Source organism: Phragmites australis, chromosome 6 (assembly GCF_958298935.1).
Source record: "Phragmites australis chromosome 6, lpPhrAust1.1, whole genome shotgun sequence".
Lineage (NCBI taxonomy): Eukaryota > Viridiplantae > Streptophyta > Magnoliopsida > Poales > Poaceae > Phragmites > Phragmites australis.
In genome coordinates, this window is record NC_084926.1 from 12,137,704 (window position 1) to 12,159,451 (window position 21,748).

At 47.0% G+C, this 21,748-nt stretch overlaps 2 protein-coding genes across 2 annotated transcripts; one reads left to right on the plus strand and one right to left on the minus strand.

Annotated features, from left to right (window-relative positions):
• Nucleotides 1-3,643: 3,643 nt before the first annotated feature.
• On the plus strand, nucleotides 3,644-14,175 carry LOC133921711 (wall-associated receptor kinase-like 6). The gene is made up of 4 exons (XM_062366698.1): nucleotides 3,644-4,627; nucleotides 4,888-5,403; nucleotides 12,564-12,716; nucleotides 12,796-14,175. Exons 1-4 carry the CDS (start codon nucleotides 3,694-3,696, stop codon nucleotides 14,034-14,036), a joined length of 2,844 nt encoding a protein of 947 aa, XP_062222682.1. The 5' UTR covers nucleotides 3,644-3,693; the 3' UTR covers nucleotides 14,037-14,175.
• An 810-nt stretch (nucleotides 14,176-14,985) lies between these two features.
• Nucleotides 14,986-17,725, minus strand: LOC133921714 (uncharacterized). The gene is made up of 4 exons (XM_062366700.1): nucleotides 16,752-17,725; nucleotides 16,205-16,256; nucleotides 16,031-16,100; nucleotides 14,986-15,978 (listed from the first exon to the last, which is right to left on the minus strand). Exons 1-4 carry the CDS (start codon nucleotides 17,403-17,405, stop codon nucleotides 15,861-15,863), a joined length of 894 nt encoding a protein of 297 aa, XP_062222684.1. The 5' UTR covers nucleotides 17,406-17,725; the 3' UTR covers nucleotides 14,986-15,860.
• Nucleotides 17,726-21,748: the final 4,023 nt, after the last annotated feature.

Genomic DNA, 21,748 nt, shown 5'->3' on the forward strand with positions numbered 1-21,748 from the left:
TAACATTTACTCCAGATCAAAATCGGTATCATCATCCACCATAACATCAGTGTCGCCTTCGACTCCCTCATCATCACCATCCACTTGATCAGCAGCGATGTCGTCGTTTGGTTCTCTTGTACGTTGTTCACCGTGATTGTACCAGCATGTGTAATGCTCGACAAAACCTCTCAAGATCAAGTGTGATTTGATTATTCTTGATTTGATCTATAATTTCTAGTTCTTGCAGTCGGAATATGGATAATATATTTCATTTGTCTTCTTAGTCAAAGGGTCCTTCTTGGTGGCTTCAATAAGAGCAGAAAGTCCTTTGATGTAGATTTCTCCATATCTTGGCGCATCGTATATCCATATCCTGTCCATCTTTAACTTCAACCACAGAATTAGATACATAAATTAAATAATTAATAATAAGATCAATTTTAAAAAAGAATTTTTTAAAAATATAGAAAAAAACTAGGCATGTTATGATTATAATATGTCTACGCAGTTGAATCTACATTAGCGCAAATTTATGACTCAAAACAATATGGATTCATTATTCTCTCTCCCTCTACATCTAGATCTAGATCTAGATAAAAAAAAATTCATTCATGATGAAACCTCTTAGAGGCTTAAAAAACATCAAATTGAATCTACAATTTTGAAATATAATACTAGAATCATGTGAATCTATATAGTGAAATCAACATTTCCACAAATTTTAGCTAATTTAAGATCTAAAGGGCTAGAACCATGAGCACTCTATAACATTTTCAAACTCTAAATAAGCCATAAATCTAAATATATACTTCAAGGAATTCAAAAACAAAACCTTCCCCTTTTTTTCAAAATTCGCGTCCGCCACTTGAGCTGCACTATTCGAACAAAAGTGAGCTCGATCTGAATCGAGCTCCCCACGGGCTGGCACTATTTATTGGATATTTCTACAGACGGTTCCTAATGTGAACTGCCTGTGAAAATATTCATTTTCACAGACAGTTCCTTATTTGAATCGCCTGTAGAAATAGAGCTATTTTCACAGGTGATTCACATAAGGAACCGTCTGTGGAAACAAGTTTTCACATACGGTCCACAACCTCACGGGGTCCGAGCCGAGTACTCAGACGGTTTGTCCTATGAACCGCATGTAGAAATGAACAGTATGTGTAAAAAATAGTTTTTATAGTGTTACCTGGACCATATACGCCAGGTGGATTTTAGTCCTTTTTCGTAATAATTTCTTCCTATCCGATCACCCCCAGCTGTAAGGATGTAATCTATATAGTATAGACTAAAAGCGGTAATCGCTTTCGAGTACATTTGTTTCCATCTTGAAATGGTCTTTAAGTAATTTCGAATGGTACACTTCAGATGGCCATAACCACATAAGTCACTGTCGCTGCCCTCGACGTTGGGGAAACGAGCACAAAACCATAAAGGGACCGTGGATGGGAGGGGAGCCGGCTAAATTGATTAAAATAATCAGCACCGGCCTTTTTAATTGCTCCTCGTAATTTAAGAATAAAGGAACCAGATTTATTCGCTTTTCTTACCTCCTCGAGGTAAGAGAGAGTACCTAAATCTATATTTTCATATGCCCACCGCCTAGCAGCAATCAGCATCTAACAACATAATTTATGTATATTTTCATAGACGGTTCCTAATGTGAACTGCTTGTAAAAATATTCGTTTTTACAGGTGATTTCTTACGTGAATTGTCTGTAGAAATGGAGTTATTTTCACAAACAGTTCACATAAGAAACCGCCTGTGAAAACAAGTTTTCACAGGCGGTTCACAACCTCACTGGGCCCGAGCCGAATACTCAGACGGTTTGTCCTATAAACCGCATGTAAAAATGAACAGTATGTGAAAAAAAAATAGTTTTTTATAGTGTTACGTGGACCATATATGCCAGGTGGATTTTAGTCCCTTTTTCGTAATAATTTCTTCCGATCCGATCACCCCCAGCTGTAAGGATGTGATCTATATAGTATAGACTAAAAGCAGTAATCGCTTTCGAGTACATTTCTTTTCATCTTGAAATGGTCTTTAAGTAATTTTGAATGGTACACTTCATATGGCCATAACCACAGAAGTCGCTTCCGCTGCCTCCGACGTTGGGGAAACGAGCACAAAACCATAAAGGGACCGCGGATGGGAGGGGAGCCGGCTAAATCGATTAAAATAATCAGCACCGGCTTTTTTAATTTCTCGTAATTTAAGAATAAACAAATCAGATTTATTCGCTTTTCTTACCTCCTGGAGGTCAGAGGGAGTACCTAAATCTATATTTTCATATGACCACTGCCCAGCAGCAATCAGCATCTAGCAACACAATTTGGCGAGTCGTTTTGGCCCCAACAACGACCATACATCATACGATGGGACGAGTATCCCTGGAATTCCTAATTCACGTTGTCGTTCTCTATTAACACAACGCCCTACATGAATTATTTTTGCCAAGAAACTGTCCTTTGGGGTACGTATCATTTTTTAATGCTACACCATATTTAAAAGTGTCTACAAACGCAAAATAAAGGGTCACCAGATGACCTTTCTGTTTCAGACTTGTAGTGCAACTACATGTGCCACACACTAGTATGCCACTGGTTGACTTCTTGAACAGGGAGTTTTGCAGAATTATTTAAGGATATGGAAGGTCGCTAGCCCTCCAAGACTACGCACTGAGTCTAGACCCTCCAGTATATAATTAGTATGTGGTTAGGATGCACACATATATACGTATGTGAGACGTGAATATAATGTAGATGGATTGTGTACGTCTTTAATAGTACCCTATAAAAAAAGACTTCGCACTAAGTCTACAATTACATGTGGCCATCAGCGAGCAGCTGTCAGCGACACAATTTGGCGAGTCGTTTTGGCCCCGCTAACGACCGTAACATCTGATGTGACTAGTGCCCTGGGATTCTTAATTCACCTCGTCCTTAGATTACTTAAGCACTGATCATTATGCTGGCGGTTTAATAAAGTTATCATTATCAATTTTTTTATTACACTTGGCGAACGTACCCTCATGACTTTTGTGACTTGTGACTCTGTGTTTATACGGAAATCAATTCATCGAATATAGTTAATTACGTGTCCGAGCAGTTTGTGCCAGTTAAACTTATGACCTCACCCCTCTTGTAAAGTTTCTTTGCCATCTCACTCACAGTTTTAGTTGATGACTATGTTATAATTTATTTATTTTTTATTTTTTCTGCATAAATTTTTGGATGATTCTTTGGATATTTATATAGCTTCAAATAAAAAAATTATTAACTATAAAGTTGTAGATCTCATCGACAGATACAATTTTATATAAAATTTATTTCTATCTAACTCTGTATGTAAAAATTATGAATTTATGAAAACCAATTTATATGCTGTTCGATAAAACAGTCATAATTTTTACATATAGTGTCCGATTTCGACTTTTAATCTCTATTTTATATCCTATTAGGGATGGGAGTGTAGTGATCTATAGATTCTCTAGTTTAATTTAATCAACTAACTAATCAATTTAACTAAACTAATTAGTTGATTAAGTTAACTAGAGTATATCTATGGATACTCACGGTTGGTTCTACGACCATCCCTATATCCTATATATGCACCCCACAGTGGCAACACCTCACAACTCCAAAGCACAACACCCGTGAGTTTTCCACAAAAACACACACCACCACCACCACCACAGTACAGTGATGCGCTCCTCCACCAGTGCCGTGATAGTTAGCATGTTGCTTCTTCTGATGTTCTCGGCCACTATGCCGCGGGCACGGGCTGCTGTCAATGGAGTCGCTGGAGGGGGTGGTGGGCTCTTGCATATCCCTTCCGCTGCCTCCCTGGCTCACTGCCACTCCCAGTGTGGGAACATCAGCATCTCCTACCCCTTTGGGATAGGGCCCGACTGCTTCCGGCAAGGCTTTGAGCTCACCTGCGACACCAACACTCGTCCTCCCACTTTGTTCTTGGGAAATAGTACTACTCAGATCACCTCCATAGACGTCGGCTACAATGGAGTTGTTGCTTCTGATATCGGATTCAACATCACCTTGATCCCAGGGGTGCACACCTACAACAGGACATGGGAGGCCCCTGTTAAGGGCGTCATGCTCGATGGAGGCAGCAACAATTTGTATGTTGTGGGCTGCGATGTTGACCTCTACTTGCTTAGCCATAATACTGCCGATCTCATTGGTGCTTGCACAAGTTCTTGTGCAGACTACAGACAGACCATGGAGAATACAAATGTGGAGCACTGTCAAGGGAATAATGGTTGCTGCCGTATCTCATTGCAACGGGACCTACAAGCCTTCTGGCTCAAACTTGTTCGCAATGACGGGGCAGTAGTAGAACCAGATGAAGTGCTCCCTAATGTCAAGGTTATCATGTCACAGTATTATGATTTCTATACAAACGATATTTACTCGAGTTGGGTAAATTCAAGCAATCTGCGAGGTGTGTGGCTTCGGACTCCCATCATGGACCAACCAAGCTGTGAAAGTGCCCAAATGAATAAGGACAATTATGCTTGCAGTGATGAAAGCAGTTGCAGAAATCTACTGACCGGGCAAGGCTACTATTGCTCATGCGGCAGCCGCTATGGCAATCCTTACGTTCGGGATGGATGCATAGGTATGTACCCCAATCCAAAGTTCCAAAGACATGCACGCGCCATCTCTCTATTAGAGCACAACATATCCCTTTTTCTCATTGTCAGCTCATATTATTTTTTAAAGGGAACGCCAGTTCATATTATGTTTTGGAAACACCCACCAATTACCAAATTTGTGAGCTATGTGGATCGTTAGATCCTTTGCTGATCCTAAAGAAATCATGTTGGTTTTTTTCCATTGACATAGTCCTAATCCGCCTTGCTGTCTACCATGAAGCAGATTACAATCCAAAGTCCAAAGAAAACTGTACAAGATCATGTGGAAATACGGCAATTCCATTCCCTTTCGGGTTTGAGGATGGATGTTTCTTAAACAAGTACTTTCAGCTGAAATGCATGACAAACAATGTCACTGTTCTTGACCGTGGGTACTTACGATATCGTGTTACCAACGTGTCACTTAATGATGGGTCTATGCGTGCTAGCACCATGTTGAGTGATACAAGCTCCGACAAAACCGCGGCAGTAATATTCGTTGATCCTCATTATAATGTGTTTCTAATGTCAGGTCTTTGGGAGGATCCTTTTGTTCTCTCCCAAGAATATGACATTATAATAAGATGGGTCATTGCCAACTTAACCTGTCAAAGAGCTAAGTTGGTGGAGGCTACATACGCATGCCTCAGTGAGCACAGTGACTGCCACGACGTCACATATGGGAAAACACATCTAGGATATCGCTGCAAGTGTTCCAAGGGCTTCCAAGGAAACCCATACCTCCAAAATAACTGCACAGGTTAGTTCTCTATCTTAAAAATTCCCTGCACTAATGTTCTTATGTATTCAAATATTTGCTTATAGATAACGCAACACCAACAAAGATGTTTGTTAAGAGTGTCTTCGAATCATAAATCACATTAATCTGCAGTTCGGCATGTGTTAGGGGATCGCCATTAAGGACTCCCGACGTCTCTTGGCCCCGACGGTTCGGGCCCGAAGACCACCAGGCTCCGACCCCCTCCAGAGCCCAGGGCTCCAGGGCAGTCCCAGAGGCCATAACTCCGGACCCCTGGAACCTTCAATCGTTCAAAAAGATCAACTAGGAGGGGCCCACAAGCCGCCCTCATGTTTAATGCTGGTGCAGGTGGTGGCCACCTGACACGATGGTGCAAGTGGTAGCCTCCTGACACGATAGCACAAGTGGTGGTCGTCTGACATGATTGCGCAAGTGGTGGTCGTCTAACACGCTGGTGCAATGTGGCACTGGAATAGATGACCCGTTGATAGAAAAACCGCCTTACTAGCCGTAGGGATAATTTACTAGGCTATCCCGCTCTCTGGTTGTACGTTATAAGACATATACCTCTGCCTGCCTCCTATGGGCTTATTTATATATTTACACTCTGAATATCAATATAAATACAAACCCTTGGACATCAAGCCAAGTGCAGGAAAAAGATTGCTCAGACAACCTTGGTGTTCCCTCCTTCTCCTCCTCTCCTTCAAACTTGAGCCGTTCTTGTGACTTGGCTCTCGCCGCACTTTGTTCGTGAAAGATAGTTTCTTTCACCAACAGCATGATTGCACTTCATGTCCCTTTTTTAGAAACTAAAACTAAATATAATAGCGCATATCTAACAATATAGTCAACTACTAACTATAATATTTGTACATGTCATCTATAGATAGCATCATAGATAATTTCTTCAATGAACTAGCTATAATATGTATGCTCTCCAAATTTAATATGTGTCCATATATAATAGGGCATTAACCACTACGCTTGGAAGGCATCAACCTCGGTTGCGTCGGGGTCTAAACCCTCCGCACCTCAAAGGTATCAACCTCGGTCGCATCGAGGTCTAAGCCCTCTACACCTCGAAGGCATCAGCCTAGGTCGCGTTGATGTCTAAACCACTGCACCTCGAAGGCATCAGCCTCGATCGCGTCAAGGTCTAAACCCTCCGCGCCTCAAAGGCATCGACCTCGGTTGCATCGAGGTGCCGACCTTCCACACCTTGAAAGCATCAACCTCGGTCGCACAGTAGTGTTGTCAGCTTTTCCAAAGAAGAAATGTACTGCGATAACTTCACTTCAAGAACAGAAGAAGCTGATGAAATCTTCCCTCTTTCAAGTCTTCAAAAAAGAAGGGGATGTACTTTTGATGCAAGGTCCAGAGGAAGGAGCTCATGTTCACACCCTCTGCATCGCGAAGGCCTACTCTATCCTTGCGCACCTAACAAACCTATAGGTACTCCTACTATCGCACCCTCCGGATGCCATCAACCGCAAAGTGCGAGGGGGCCAGGGAAATGGAGAAATCCCAGAATACATGTGTGCGCAAAAGGCGAGGAACAAAAACCAAACGCATTAATTTATTATTCATGTATTATGTATACAGAAGTTGCATTTGGCAATATGCCATAGTCACTCTAGGCCTAACAAGCTCGCCAGACCGCCGCGCTCCCTGAAGTACGACGGGACAAAGATGGCCGGCCTTGGCCTCCGGAACCACCAGCTCTGCTGGAAGACCTGTAACGGCGCACGACATGATGACACAGGTACCCCGGGCACGAAGACCTGTTGAAAATAGAATCTCCCCAAACCCGAGGAGCCGAGGGTTTCACCTGGAAGGGGTATGAGTCGAAGGTTGTAAAATCCAGCTCCTCTGACGCCTCCGCAACTTCCTCGGCATCCTCCTCCTTGACTCAGGCCATTACATCCGCAAGGATGTCTAGTGGCACCAGTCCGTCGGAGCCACAGGGGAGAATAAAATGCCGGGAGTCCCATGGGCCAGTAGCCTAGAAGGCCGTCCACCACTTATCCACCCCTACAAAGCTTGAGACAGCCTCTAAAGAGGAAGCGGAGGGATCCCCTGGCTCCGCCTTCACCAAAACATCGGAGGCCACCCCTGGCTCCACATGTCCTCAGGAATCGCGAGGAAGGACGAAGCGCTCTTGTCACGAAGCCGGTGGTATAGCACCAGAGGGTTCGGACACTCGGGGCCTCTCCCCGGAGGCAACGGTCCGAGTACTTGGGATGCTTCCAGCTATCTCAGATTGCCCGGCCTGCATGCGTAAGCCCTACTCAAGGGTTAGCTCCATGACATACACACCCCGACATATCAACAGAATAAACAGACAAGACAAAAGGGGGACATAGCCCCACTAAAAGATTAGCTGGCAAAAGTCAGGATACATAAAGCAGGAGAGCCAGGCCAACGTGATATGCTCCCGGACCCCGCGGAAATATAAGAGAAGCAAAACATAACACACGCAAACCCTGCTTAGAAATACACCTCTAGCGGCAGGTCCCATTGGGTGTCACCCACACGTGGGGGCAGCTGATGCAAAGTGGCGTCCGGCTGGGGAGGCAACCTGGAGACATCCTGCTGAGGCGTCGGTCCGCTTGAGGAGATGTCTAAACGAGAAGCCTGAGCCCCCACTGGAGAATCCGAGCGAGGAGCTCCATGAGCGCTTGACCCTAGGCGATCTATTATGAATTGTAGAGTTGCGGGCCGGCCATGCATCGTCCATATGCCCCGGCGGAAGCCAACCACCGCTATGCGGACCTCCACTGGGGGCACCTCGGATAGGATGGCCTCCACTGCGGAGTCAGGGATCAGCTGCTTCAGAACCCCAAGATGGCTGCACCCCACACGGTGCAGCAGCGCCAGATGTACTGTCGAGGCCACGTAGATGCTGGAGCTGGCGAAGGCCTCAGCGGTGATGATCATCGTCCCTACAGCAGATTGGAGCCAGCAGAGCATCGGGCGCAGGCTGTTCGCCCTCGAGGAAAAGGCGGGGCCTGGGCTCCGAGGCCCTACAGCGCCTTCCCGAGGACCTGGGCCACCTCCATTGCACACCCAGCCAACCCTTGGCGCTCAGAACATAAAGCATCCTCCATGGCCCGAGCAGCCCTCCCCTCACGCTGATCCCGGGCCACAACAATTCAAAGATCCCGGGACTCGCTTTCCGCAGAAACGCGGGCCACATTGGCCACGCCAATAGCTTCCTCTGCAACACAGTGAGCCTCGGCAGCTGCTCGGGCCACCTCCTCCGCATGCTCCCGATGCGTCACCTCCTCCTGCCGGCGGCCCTCTGCGGTCACCACTCGCTTCTCTGATTCCACCAATGCATGACGGAGTCTGTCTACGTCAGCACAAGCTGAGTCACGAGCCACAGCGAGGGCCTGGTGCTGCGAATTCTCTAGCACCTCCACCAGGACCAATTGTTGCCGGTTGCAACGAAGGAGCGTAAGGGCGGCAGCCAATAAATTACAACCACAAAGGGTCCCTTACAAACAAAAATATCTACCAAGCCATGGCTCAAAGATGCGTTGCCACCTCTTTCGGAGGCCTCTGAGAAAGAGATCGCCTTACCTCCCCGCTTGTGAAGAGAGATGAGGCAGAGGCAAAGATACTCAATGCCTCCGGACAAAGTGCGAAGTCAGCCGGGGTTAGGGCCTCGAGGGTCAAGCCCCGCTCCAGAGGAGCGGAGGAAGGCACGCCAGAGGGTCCAGAGCCCCCGGTCACGACAGCGAAGACCCAGTTCGCGGCCATGGCCCGGGATGGTGAAGCCTTGGCCTTTGGCATGCTACCTCCAACCCCCTGGGGGAATCATCGGGACTCCGGGCGGAGCCAATACCTCTGGAGTGGGGAACCCGGATGGGTTCGTACCAACGGCCCATGCAAACAAGAAGGCAAAGTCAAGACAACTACCATGAGTGCATCCCACAAAGAAAAAGAGAGAAGAAAGAGGGAGAATTGTGGGCTCACTCGCGCCAACAATCAAGGCTGCCACCGGACCCGTCACATCCTCATCATCGATGGGGGGAAGGATCCCCCAGGGTCCAAGGTCAGCAAGGGAAACCTCACACCCTACTCTACCCTGGCTAAGGACGGTCGGGTCCAGACAGGCTGAAGCCTCCCTGAGGCCCCCGCCTCCAGACCGGGCCTCATCTTCGGACACACCACCTCCGGCCCCAGAATCATGGTCGAGCCTCTGGCGCTTTGCCCCCTCCAACTCCATCCCGGATGACCTGGCTGCCGAACTAATACACGAGCCCAACGGGATGATGGGAGTCTAGGCTGGGAGCGAGGTCATTGCAGCCACGACGCCCGTGATGCTAGCGGTAAAACAGCCATGCTTTCTGGCTCCCCAAGGCTCCGCCGGATTGTGCCACGCTGGGGATGCCAAACCGAGGTGCGAGCAGATCCGGTTATGATGCTCCTAGCTCCCTACAAGTTCCATGCATTGCTCCCACTCGGCGAAGGAAGGCTGACCGAGGAACTTGTCCACGGCTTTGGCAGCTTCGTCTAGAGTCTGCGAGTTCAAAGTTGGATAGCGGGGAGGACTCACCAGAGTCAATGGCAGGCCCGGAGTTTGTGTTTGGCTCACCTTCGCCTATCTCACCTTGCTCGAAGGCATAGTCCCAAACCCACCTGGAGGGGTCTAATGCGCAGCATTGTGAACTCCTCTGTGAGGTCGCGCATGCTCATCCTTTGTGCCACCCGTCGAAGGAGCTCCACCCTCGAAGTCATTCGGGCCTCGAGCATCTCCACTACCGAGGTCCGCATGTACTTGATCACCTAGTTAGTAGAGCGAAGAGGGGACCCGAAGCCCACGACGCAGTAAAACCACCTCTTCAACCACCCTGTGTACCACCGCTCGTTGATGGCTTTCACCAGGAACACTCCATGGTACTCCAGTCAGAGCTGGAAGTTCACACTGGCGAAGCTGAGGGATTTCTTCACCCTGTCCTCCATCTGAAGTTTCGGTTGGCAGTTTTCCTCATGGAGGGTGGCAAAGAACTGTGCGCGCCCCTCGCAGCCCTCCACCCGCATAGCCCACTCAAAGATGGCTAGGCGGGCGATGGCACTAGCTAAGAGCTGGGGAGCTCCACAAAATAATGCCGATCACCTCCTCGAGGAGCAGCGCCTCTGGGAACCCAAGCCCAGCGTCGAAGAAGGCTTTGAAGACCACCGTTTTGTGGCTCCGTGGTGCTGGGATAGTCTCCCCCCGCGGAACGCGTGTAACCGATCTAGAGGGGATCTTCCCCTCCTCGACTAGCCGATCAAGCTCGGCCTCAGTGACGAGCGACGCACCTAGTGCGCCGGTCTGAAGAGGGTATTTTCTGCTGGCACAACAGAGCTCTACACCCGATGGTGGGCTAGGCAGCAGTGAAAGGTTTTCTGCAGCTCGGGATTCTGCTGACCCGCAGGCATCGGCAGTTTCTCCTGCACCACCGCCAACGACGGTGGCTGCCGATGTGGTGGCATGATCTCCTGACAACATGCGGCCCCTCAGTGGTGAGCCCGCTCCACTGCGGGTGCCGGAGTGAGCCATGGCTCCCTGAAAAAATGATGTGGAGAGCTTGTCTACCCAGGAGTTTGCAGAGGATGGGGCTGGTGAGTGCGTGCACAAGAATTCGAGCAGCAAAAATAGAGGTGCTGGATGAGAATGATGCTTGTCAAAAACCCCACCTTATATATTGGGGAAAGGGCCATAACCTCCTCGCGACACGTGCGCACGTCATGTATCATCTCCCCGCAATCATGGGGAAGCGGAACCGCTCTCCATGATGCTACAATACCAAGGCGTCACATGTCCCACTACCGACCGGACAGATGCGACTACATCACCCACCGCTAGCTGCATTTAATGTTCTCCCCCCGTAGGTAATGTTAGGTATTCAGCCTGCACCCCTGACCGGCACTTTCAAGTTCAGCATCATCGGAGGGCTGAGGGCCCGTAACTGTGGAGCCCAGGATCGCAAGAGGCCCTGCTCTGGATACTGCGCGGATGGTCGCACCGCTGGCCATCCTCGAGAGGGGCTGCTGTTGGGGGGTCACCATTAAGGACCCTCGACATCCCTTAGCCCCAGTGATCCAGGCCTGAAGACCACCAGGCTCTGTCCCCCTCCGAGGCCAAGGGCTCCGGGGCGGTCCCGGAGGCCATGCCTCCGGACCACCGGAGCCTTCAATCCTTCAAAAAGATCAACTAGGAGGGGGCCCGCAGGCCGCCCCCCATGTACAGCGAGGTGAGCGGCATTTAATGCTGGTGCAGATGGTGGCCGCTTGACACGATGGTGCAAGTGGTGGCAGTGTGACACGATGGTGCAAGTGGGGTCGCTTGAGGTGATGGCGCAAGTGGTGGTCGCCTGACACGCTGGTGCAGTGCAGCACCGGAATGGATGACTCATCGTTAGAACAACCATCTTACTAGCTGTAGGGATAATTTACTGGGCTAGCCCGCTCTCTGGTTGTACAGTATAAGACATATACCTCTGCCTGCCTACTATGGGCATATTTGTATATTTACACTCTGAATATCAGTATAAATACAGACCCTTGGCCATCAAGCCAAGGGTAGGAAAAAGATTGCTTAGATAACCTTGGTGTTCCCTCCTTCTCCGCCTCTACTTCAAGCTTGAGCCATTCTTGTGATTTGGCTCTCGCCGCGCTTTGTTCGTGGAAGACAGTTTCTTTCACCAACAGCATGATTGCACTTCATGTCCCTTTTTTAGAAACTAAAAACTAAATATAATAGTGCATATCTAACAATATAGTCAACTACTAGCTATAATATTTGTACATGTCATTTATAGATAGCATCATAGATAACATCTTCAATGAACTAGCTATAGTATACTCTCCAAATTTAATATGTGTCCATATATAATAGGGCATTAAAAGTCTACATGCGTCGTGAAATGTGCTATAGACTGACTACTGATTGATAGCTAGTTTTTCTCTCCTCTCTTCTTCTGTACATAGGAAAAATGCTGAGGTGGATTCCTTATATCTCGATGAATGTACCTTGTTGGAGATGGCCTTACTTGCACCACCCACAGTTCTAGCACATGATTCCACCTCACATTCCATTTTGAGAAATTAACAATAAAAGTGCATCGGTTTGCATCACCAGTGTATGACCAATTGTTGTTTTGGTATAGACATCGATGAGTGCTCCCTCCCAAATTCATGCAATGGGATATGTACGAATTTTGATGGAGGCTTTACATGCACAAACTGTTCGCATGGAAAACTGTATGATCAAGCAAAACGGAAATGTGTCATGTCAGCTAAGCAACACAATCTGATTCTAGGTAATTCATGTGCTTCTCTGAATTTGTAACTGAAGATATAATTCACGAAATTTCATGTCCGCATTTAATATGGATGTAGGTATTGCGATCGGAGTTTCTTGTGGCCTTGGCACCATTATTCTTGCACTAGTTAGTATGGTAATCGCCCATAAGTGGAACAGAGGCATCCAGAGGAGAATACGAAGAACACACTTCAAGAAAAATCAAGGCTTACTCTTGGAACAACTAATCTCATATGAAACTGCCGCAAACAAAACAAAGATATTCTCCTTGGAGGAATTAGAGGCGGCATCAAACAACTTCGATACTACTCGTGTTGTTGGTCATGGAGGACATGGAACAGTTTATAAAGGTATCCTATCTGATCAGCGTGTGGTGGCCATAAAAAAGTCCAAAATCGTGGAGCAAATTGAGATAGACCAGTTTATCAATGAGGTTGTTATTTTGTCACAAATCATCCATCGCAATGTTGTGAAACTTTTTGGTTGTTGCCTAGAAGATGAGGTGCCCTTGCTAGTCTATGAGTTCATATCAAATGGAACTCTATATGACCTTCTTCACACAGATATTACAATAAAATGCTTGCTATCATGGGATGATCGCATTAGGATTGCAATGGAAGCAGCAGGGGCACTTGCTTATCTGCACTCAGCAGCTTCTATACCAATTTACCACAGAGACGTGAAGTCTGCCAACATACTTTTGGATGGCGATTTCACCGCAAAGGTTTCTGATTTTGGTACTTCAAGATCCCTTTCACTCAATGAGACTCATGTGGTGACAATTGTCCAAGGAACATTCGGTTACTTGGATCCAGAGTATTATCATACTGGCCAGCTAACTGAAAAGAGTGATGTATATAGTTTTGGAGTAATACTTGTGGAACTTTTGACAAGAAAGAAACCCATTTTTCTCAATGATTTAGGTGAAAAACAAAGCTTGTCTCATTACTTTGTTGAAGGACTTCAAGATGGAGCTGTTATGGGGATAATCGATTCACAGGTTGTGGAAGAGGCAGATCAACAAGAGATTCATGATATTGCCACACTTACAGAAAAATGCTTGAGGGTCAAAGGAAGAGATAGACCAAGTATGAAAGAAGTAGAGATGAGGTTGCAAATCTTGAGGACTGAGTGGCTTAGGAAAACACAGCATTTACCTAGAAATGATGGACAGATTGAGCCTTTGTTATGGCCACAAGCTAGGAACCCACATGAGCAGATCAATCTTGCCAATGATGTCAATTTAACACCTCAAGGGATGTCTGGGTGCTACACTCTAGAACAAGAATTTGCATCCTCACTCAGTTTGCCACGCTAACTATATACGTTCAATACAACCGAGGGTTGCTAGCATGCATCTGAGTTAACATATATTTTCATCAAGAATTATGCTATATGTAGTTCATGTCAGATGAGAGAGCATGTCACAGGAGAATTATCTATGTATGTAGAATATATCACTTGTATACTTTTATTATCTTTGATGTATGGTAGAATTATGCTACTTGTATTACTTTTATTATCACTTGTAGAATTATCTAGTTCAATATTTTTTTCCATTAAAACGGTTTTAAAAAATCATCCGCATACAATCAGGCAAACTTGTTAGCAATACACCGCCTTTGGGCTCAAACTTGTTAGCAGTGATGGATGAAGTGCTCCCAGTGTGTTAAGGTAATTGCCTTATCAATTGTTGATTATAAATTCCATACAAGCGATCTTTACTTAAGTTGGATAAATTTAATGGGCCTATCATAAGATGACTTAGATTTTGCTTTATCTCTAACTCACTTTTTGTAGCAATTGGATCTAGATCCAACCATCCATCTCTCTCACACACAATGTTCCCACTCTGACAGCACCTCCCGCACCACCCGATTGCCGCTCCGATGACTTCCTCCTCTGCCCTCCCTCAGTTCACCTCTACTAGCTCCCTCTCCCTTCTTCCATGACGCCGGCCCTAGTTGTCATGTGCCCCTGCCTCTCCGTAGACCTCTCAACCACGACCTCCCCTAACAATTGAAAAGTGCGACACCCCAGCTGACCACCTCTGTCCACTGGCATTCCTTTGCTGCCCCTCGACCGACCTCCCTGGCCATCCCTCTAACTCCGCCAGGCATAGGTGAACGCTCCCCCCCCCCCCCAAAAAAATCCTCCTAGGTCCATGACCTTAAATCAGCCATTCTCAAATTTATTGGGTACTAGCTGAATACTCGTGCGTTGCAACGAGAGTCAAAAATTTACACACAATAATATTGTTGACTCCTTTAAAACCAGCCATCATCGTTGAAGTATCTTTCAAGCTATAACATTGTTGAAGCACTGCCAACACTAAAGACACTATTCTAAACACCAGACAATACACCGCCGTACAACCAAATTTACATTCTTATTTGAGCATACACTTCATGCTATGTTGCATGCATGATCTAGCAATAGTTACTTTTCAACAAATTTCTATAATTACAAAAAATATCAAGATTTAGAATCATTGTAACATCATCTGTTTGGTTGATCAGTTCTACTGACCTAAGGTACCTGAAAAATCAAAATTTCTATAAGAACGTCAAAACCTTCCAGGTGATAATTTTCACAATGCAAATGAGCATGAAGAGAGTATCCAAATACCAAAATCTATTGAGCCTAACAAAGGCATAAATAATCATTATACTAAGAATCACTTGTAACTACATTTTCTGTTAGGTGGATATATAATCAAAGAATTTCATGCTGCACATTTTAGAACAGGGGCCCCCAATGATATATATTCAAGTAGCTATATATTGAAAAATGAAAAGCGCATCATGGACAATTGACACTTGACAGTGATCTGAACAGTGATTGACCTATCCAAACAGGATGCAATTCTGGATCACAATTCAGTTGGTCCAATAAAAATGACCAGAGAAATCATATAAGCTAGAGAGCAGTGCATACATACTCTTGAACATAAAATAAAATTATCCACACTAAACATTCTAGCTTAGGAGGTAAATGAAACAAGATGAACACGTATATTGAAAACAGAGAACAATGAGATGTCATCTGAACAAAGGTAAATGATGATCTTTCAATTACCGTTACGGGTATGCAGGCAAATGAAAGCATGAGAAGCTAGTGAAACCCTATTGCCATTAGACTGTCACAATCTGACTGGAAATACAGGTGGTTGCATAAACTTCGTGTAGATAGGATGTATTGCACAAGGAAGAAACCGCCAGGTGTGGAAATCACCTGGTTTGCAAACATTGTAGGAACACCTTGCATCAAAAGGTTTATTATCCTTCAGGCTGGGATTAGATAGATGCATACCTCACAGAAATAAGATGGCAAGTTGGATAGCTATACAGTGCAAAAAAAAAAAAATCCCTCCCAAAGATGCCTGCACAAAATTCAGAAATTATGAGAAGATATGTTTGAACCTGAGATCTGAAGAGGTACTGAGCACCAAAGAAATTATAATAAGGTGTGGAGAGCTGAACTCACGACCAGAAAAGCAGTCACATACGTGCAAATGGAGTGTTTGCAAACATAGAGCCTGGAAATAGAACAACGGGATTACATCTAGACTATGCAAACCTTGTCAGTTGTGAATATGCAATGGATGAAGTTAATTAGTAGCAGGATGGACAAAAGATAACGCAGTGTTGACAATTCATCACAGATTGAGCCATATGCCAGAATATGCTCTTTCTTTTGCAGGCTCATCAAAGATACGAAACTTCTACTCCAACAGATGGAACTGATCCTAAATTATCGCCTCAGATATATACAAAAAACTAAAATTGCCAGTTCTGCAAGAACATTTCATCCAAGAAAAAATGTTACTGTCGTTACTAATCACCTAATCAAAGATGGTAAATTTCTACTCCAACAATTATCAGTTTATCACCTAGTACAAGAAACTAAAATTGCCAGTTCTGTAAGAATATTTCATGAAATAACTGATGATACTGCCATTGCTAATCACGTAATAGAATTGCTTTATCAGATCATCATCAGAGAAGTAAAGAGCCGATGTTACTACTGATACCAGAGCAGGGACGATGGGGAGGTCGACTGCTGTGCATTCTGCGAGGTCAGTGGCACGGGAGGAGGGCACAGCGAGAGGCAGCCGCGGAAGGAGGGAGCTGAGGGGTGTTGAGCCGCCCGCCATCCACGGTGTACGCGCTTCGCGGCAGCTCGAGCAGGTACTCCTCGGTGACACCGCCGGCGGCGCCGCCTCAAGAGCCGCGTCATCGTTGATCTGGATCAGCCTCCGGCCGAGGTCGACCGTGAAGACATGTATCGCCGGGATGTGCACCAGGTGCGCCACTGGAGTTAAGGGGATTGAAGAAGGGAGATGAGGGAGATCCGGGCGAGGCGCTGGCGCCATCCCGCAGAGATGCGGTAGGGGGTGCGCCGGTGAAGAGGTTGGGCTGCGTTGGAGCTCGCAGAGACGGACTTGAGAAGGAGGAGCAAGGGGCGACGTTGGAGCTCGAAAGGCGAGGGCTCGGGGCGACGTCGGTTCAATTGTTGGAGCTTGAGCGTTGGCAGTGCGGTGGTGCGGGCAGTGGCGGCGCATGGGCGAGGGCAGGAGAGCACACCTCGCAAACACAACAGGAAGGGAAGGGGCCGATGGTGCAGGTACCTGGTAGTGGGGGCGATCAGAATGGCGGCGGCGGTGACCTTGCTGAGGGTGATGCATAGGTGGATGGTGACGGAAGATGGCCGAGGCAGCTACCGGCCACGGAGGGCCACCTCGGCGGCGTCGGTCGGAAGCAGGTTGAGACACGCGCACGTGGATTGGTAGGTTCCCTCCGCAACACCACGCATTGCCTCGGTGGTTAGGGAGGGGATCTCGGCGGTGAAATCAAGTGACGGGGCGGTCCAGTCTGGTGGCATCGGCGCGGTCCTAGATGGAGGCAGCGGGCGACGTTGTCGGCGTCGGGGCTGTCCTGTCCGGCGGCGTACACCAGCGACGACGCGTGAGGGGGACGCCTGATGCTGGCACAGAGGAGTATGTGACTGCTGATCCAATCAGATGCGGCGCGATGGGATGGGACTGAGGATTGGGAATAGTGGGGGGGCGGCAGGTTTCTTTGGGACCTGTGCGCGCGGAGAGGAGGGAACCGGGTGGGGACAGGATGTTATCTGATGCTAAAATCACTAAGTAGTAGAGATTTTGTTAAAATTGTTAGTTCATATTGCTATCGCAGATCAACCAAGTCGTGAAAGTGCATACGTGAATGAGCAAAATGAGCTAGGCTTGAAATGATGAAAGCATTTGCACAAATCTACTATCTGGCCAATACGAATGGATTAAATTTCCGAACTCATTGCTTCTTTTCTTGAAAGACACCATTTTTCTAAGAGTGTGTTCTATGGTGACTGAGAATTTGCGAGTAACGAGGTCACGTACTCTGAACCTTTGGACTAAAATCCAAAGATCCAGATCAATCCTCACTCCCACCTCTCTCTCTCCTCAACTTAACATATCTCTAGGTTTCGCAATATCCAAGTCACCTTAGGTATAGCAACTCTATTTTTCTAATTACCTCAACGCATAAGTCCACATTTGAAGTACCATAGTGACCACACCTCTGTAAGAACACCATTCTATCCTTTTATGCATTGTCAGTCAATTGTGACGCCCGTTTAACCGCTCGGCCCAGCCTAGCCTCCGTCTGCTTCCGGCCCAGCCCACACCCGCGCGCGCGCCGCTGACCAGAGGGCCCCGCCAGTCAGTTCCGTCGTCCCCGCCGCGCCCGATCCGCCCGCGCCGTATCCAAACCAACCTCGCAGCTGCCGCTCCAAATCCGCGGGCCCGCCCGCCCTTCGCGCCCTCGCGTGCGCAACCAACGCGCCTGCCTCGCCTATATAAGCCCTGCAGCGCCGCTTCCCCCCCCCCCACTTCACCGCACCGAGAAAGCCCGAGTAGCCGCCGCCGTCGCCGAGCAATTCCGCCGCGCCGAGCCTCCCCCTCCGCGTCCGAGCTCACCACCATCTTCGCTGAAGCTCGAGGAACCCGTTTCGCGGCTCACCGAAGCTCCTCCGCCGTCGGACCGAGCTCTCTCCGCTCGCCGGTAAGTGCCGCCGCCCTTCACCGTTGCTAGCAGCGCCCGAAGATCCCCGCGGCCAACTAACCCCTCCTCTGGCACCATATGTCCCCCAGGAAGCTTCCGCGCCCGCCGATTTCGCCTCTCCGCCGTCGCAGCCGAGTCCCCGTCGAGTTCCGAGTGCCGCCACCCGCCATTGCCGTCGCCAACCGCCATCAGAAGCTCCCCGGCCGTCGACAAGCTTCCGGTGAGTTTCCCCGTGCCCTCCCCGTTCGTTTGCACCTTTTCCCGAAGAGTTTGGCGACCGGCAGCGTTAGTTTGCGTGTCTCCGGCGAACCTCCGGCGAAATCCGAGGCGGCGCCGCAGTTTTCCGACCATCGCCGGCCTGTTTTTCCCCCCCAATCAACCTCGGCCGTCGGATCTACTTTGAATGCTCCCGATTAGATCGCAGAATACCCTTTCGCAGACCAGTAGAAAGCCGCCATGTGTCCCCTTTAATCTAGTCAGCAGCCGAGCCACGTCAGCGCACCACGTGGGCGATCCTGTCCTACGTGGCAGAGCCATGTCAGCCCTAAAGCCTAGTCAACTGCCCCGTCAGCCTTGCGCATTAAATAGGATTTTCAGTATAAAAATAAATCAATATATTCTCTGAAATTAGGGAAATTTACAGATAGACCCCTAGGCTTCACTCTTTTCACATAAAGGCCCTTATATAAGCCCCTAGAACTTTCTGTTTTTACAATTTAATCCATGCAATCTTTCAGAAAAGCCCCTGTAGAGTAGAATTAGTGTAACTTTTCCATACGAGCTCCGATTTAGGCGATTCTCGCGCTCCCGTGATCGTAGCAGCGAGTACTTTCCATTAGTAGGCTTTTTATAGTGCCTTGCTTCTGTTTGGTGCACTGTTCTTAGTGTTTCCTTTGTGTTGTTTGTCGGATGTTCCTGCGATTAGTCGATGATGTTCTGGAACAGTTCGAGTGACTTCAAGATCAAGATTTCGACAACACTGAGCAGCACTTCGGAAGGAGGCAAGTGTCCTTGAACATCTTGCACCTATTTTTAGGAATTTATGTTAGTTGTTTATCCTTCATTGCATGCTTGTCTAAATTGGAAACCTATGAATAGGGTTTACTAGCTTTTGTCTGAATATCCTTGTCGCCATTAATGAGTCATGGGAAGAAAATGGTAGATATGCTAGTCGCTGTCCTGGTTGGGTTAGAAGTTAAACATGACTAACGATTATGCAACATGAATTGGGTATGGTAATCTTTCGTAGCAACATGGAATATGGATCCTAATAGGATGGTTGTTATGTGGATGGTGCATAAAGGCGCATGTGTTGTGCCGCACGTTGGGAATGTGTCTATTCCTGTGTGGGGTCCTAAGGACCGGTTCTTGAAGCCTGTAACCCGGCATAACAGCACAACCATGAGGCCTATATGGGTACGGCCTGGCCAAGTAATTAGTGCCCTTCATATTCTGTACGCACCAATGGACGGTTAAGTGGCACAAGAGGGGGCCTCTGCAGTGGATGGAATCCCTGTTAGCGGTGAAACCTTAGTGGGTGCTTATAGATTTGGAGGCGCTTTGTAACAACCTTGTAGTGAGACCCCGGCTCTACACCCCGGAAGTGTGAAGCAAAACGGGAATCACGACTCGTGGGTAAAGTGTGCAAACTCTGCAGAGTAATAAAACTAATCGATCAGCCGTGCTCACGGTCAAGAGCGGCTTGGACTTCTTCATGATTAGATGGGAATCTTAAGGGTTGGTTTGGGTAGTTGGGTGGTGGAACTCCCGATGAGTTGGTAGCTAGATATGTGACATCTGGTGAGTTTGGTAGTCGGATGAAATTCGATGAGCTGTTCTTCTTGTTTAAGTTGTGTCTTCACACCTAGTAAATAGGATGCCTGATTCTGGGAGTTGTAGGTTAATGTTGCTTAGTGCAGTAAACCAGTGTCTAACTTTTTCTTGACTTATACCCTCATGTCATATTTTTCTACACTTGCGGAGTACGATATGTACTCACACTTGCTATTTCCAAAAATAAATGCTGCTCAGTGGGAGAAGACTACACAGAGATCAATGAAGCTGAAGACTACAATGAAGATGGAGCGTCCTAGGTCATGTTGCCCCCAGTCGATTGCCTGTGGTGTGCCCTAAAACTTTCGTTGGAGTTTTCTCGAGTTCTTCCACTGCTGTTCAAAACTCTGGTAATTGTTTCAATAAAGTTGTTTTTGTTCGATATAGAACTGTATATCACTGATATGTCACCGCATGTATGATGAAACTGATCCTGGCATACATGTGGAATACACCTGGTTGTTCTTTTGAAAAACCAGGCGTGACATCAATGTTGTGATTTGAAAGGACCAACCAAATCACCTAATTTAGTAGACATGTGGATCGTTAGATATGTGCTTAGTTTATATGATAGCAAGTTTGAAACAATTATCCAATCCTGCGGTTGCAATATTTGTTGCCATAGATAGGCTCATGTCGAATGCCTTCATTGATGCTAAATAAATCATACTGATTTCCAGCTACGTAGTCGAAATTTCTCTTGTTGCTTACCTTGAAGCAACTTACAATCCAAACGTCAAAAAAAACTACACGGATCCAGACGAGCAAGCGGTTGTTTCTCGAACGGGAGCTTTTGGCTCCACTGCATGCTAAGCAATGTCACATTTCTTGACCGTTTTTTTTTTTGGAAGAACCATTTCTTGACTGTTGTTATACACGATATCCTGTTGCTAATGTGTCCACAATTCATCAGTTCCACATAAACACTCACATTCCATTTTGAGATATTAACGATAAAGCATTCATCTCGTTACAACCACCAATGTCAGCGAGTCCTTCCTCTCAAATTACCGCAACAGGATATGTATGAATTATGATGTAGGCTTCTTCAAGTGCACAAGCTGCTCGCATGGGAAAGGGTATGATCTAGCAGAACAAAAATATGTCATATCAGCTGAGGAACACTATCTTT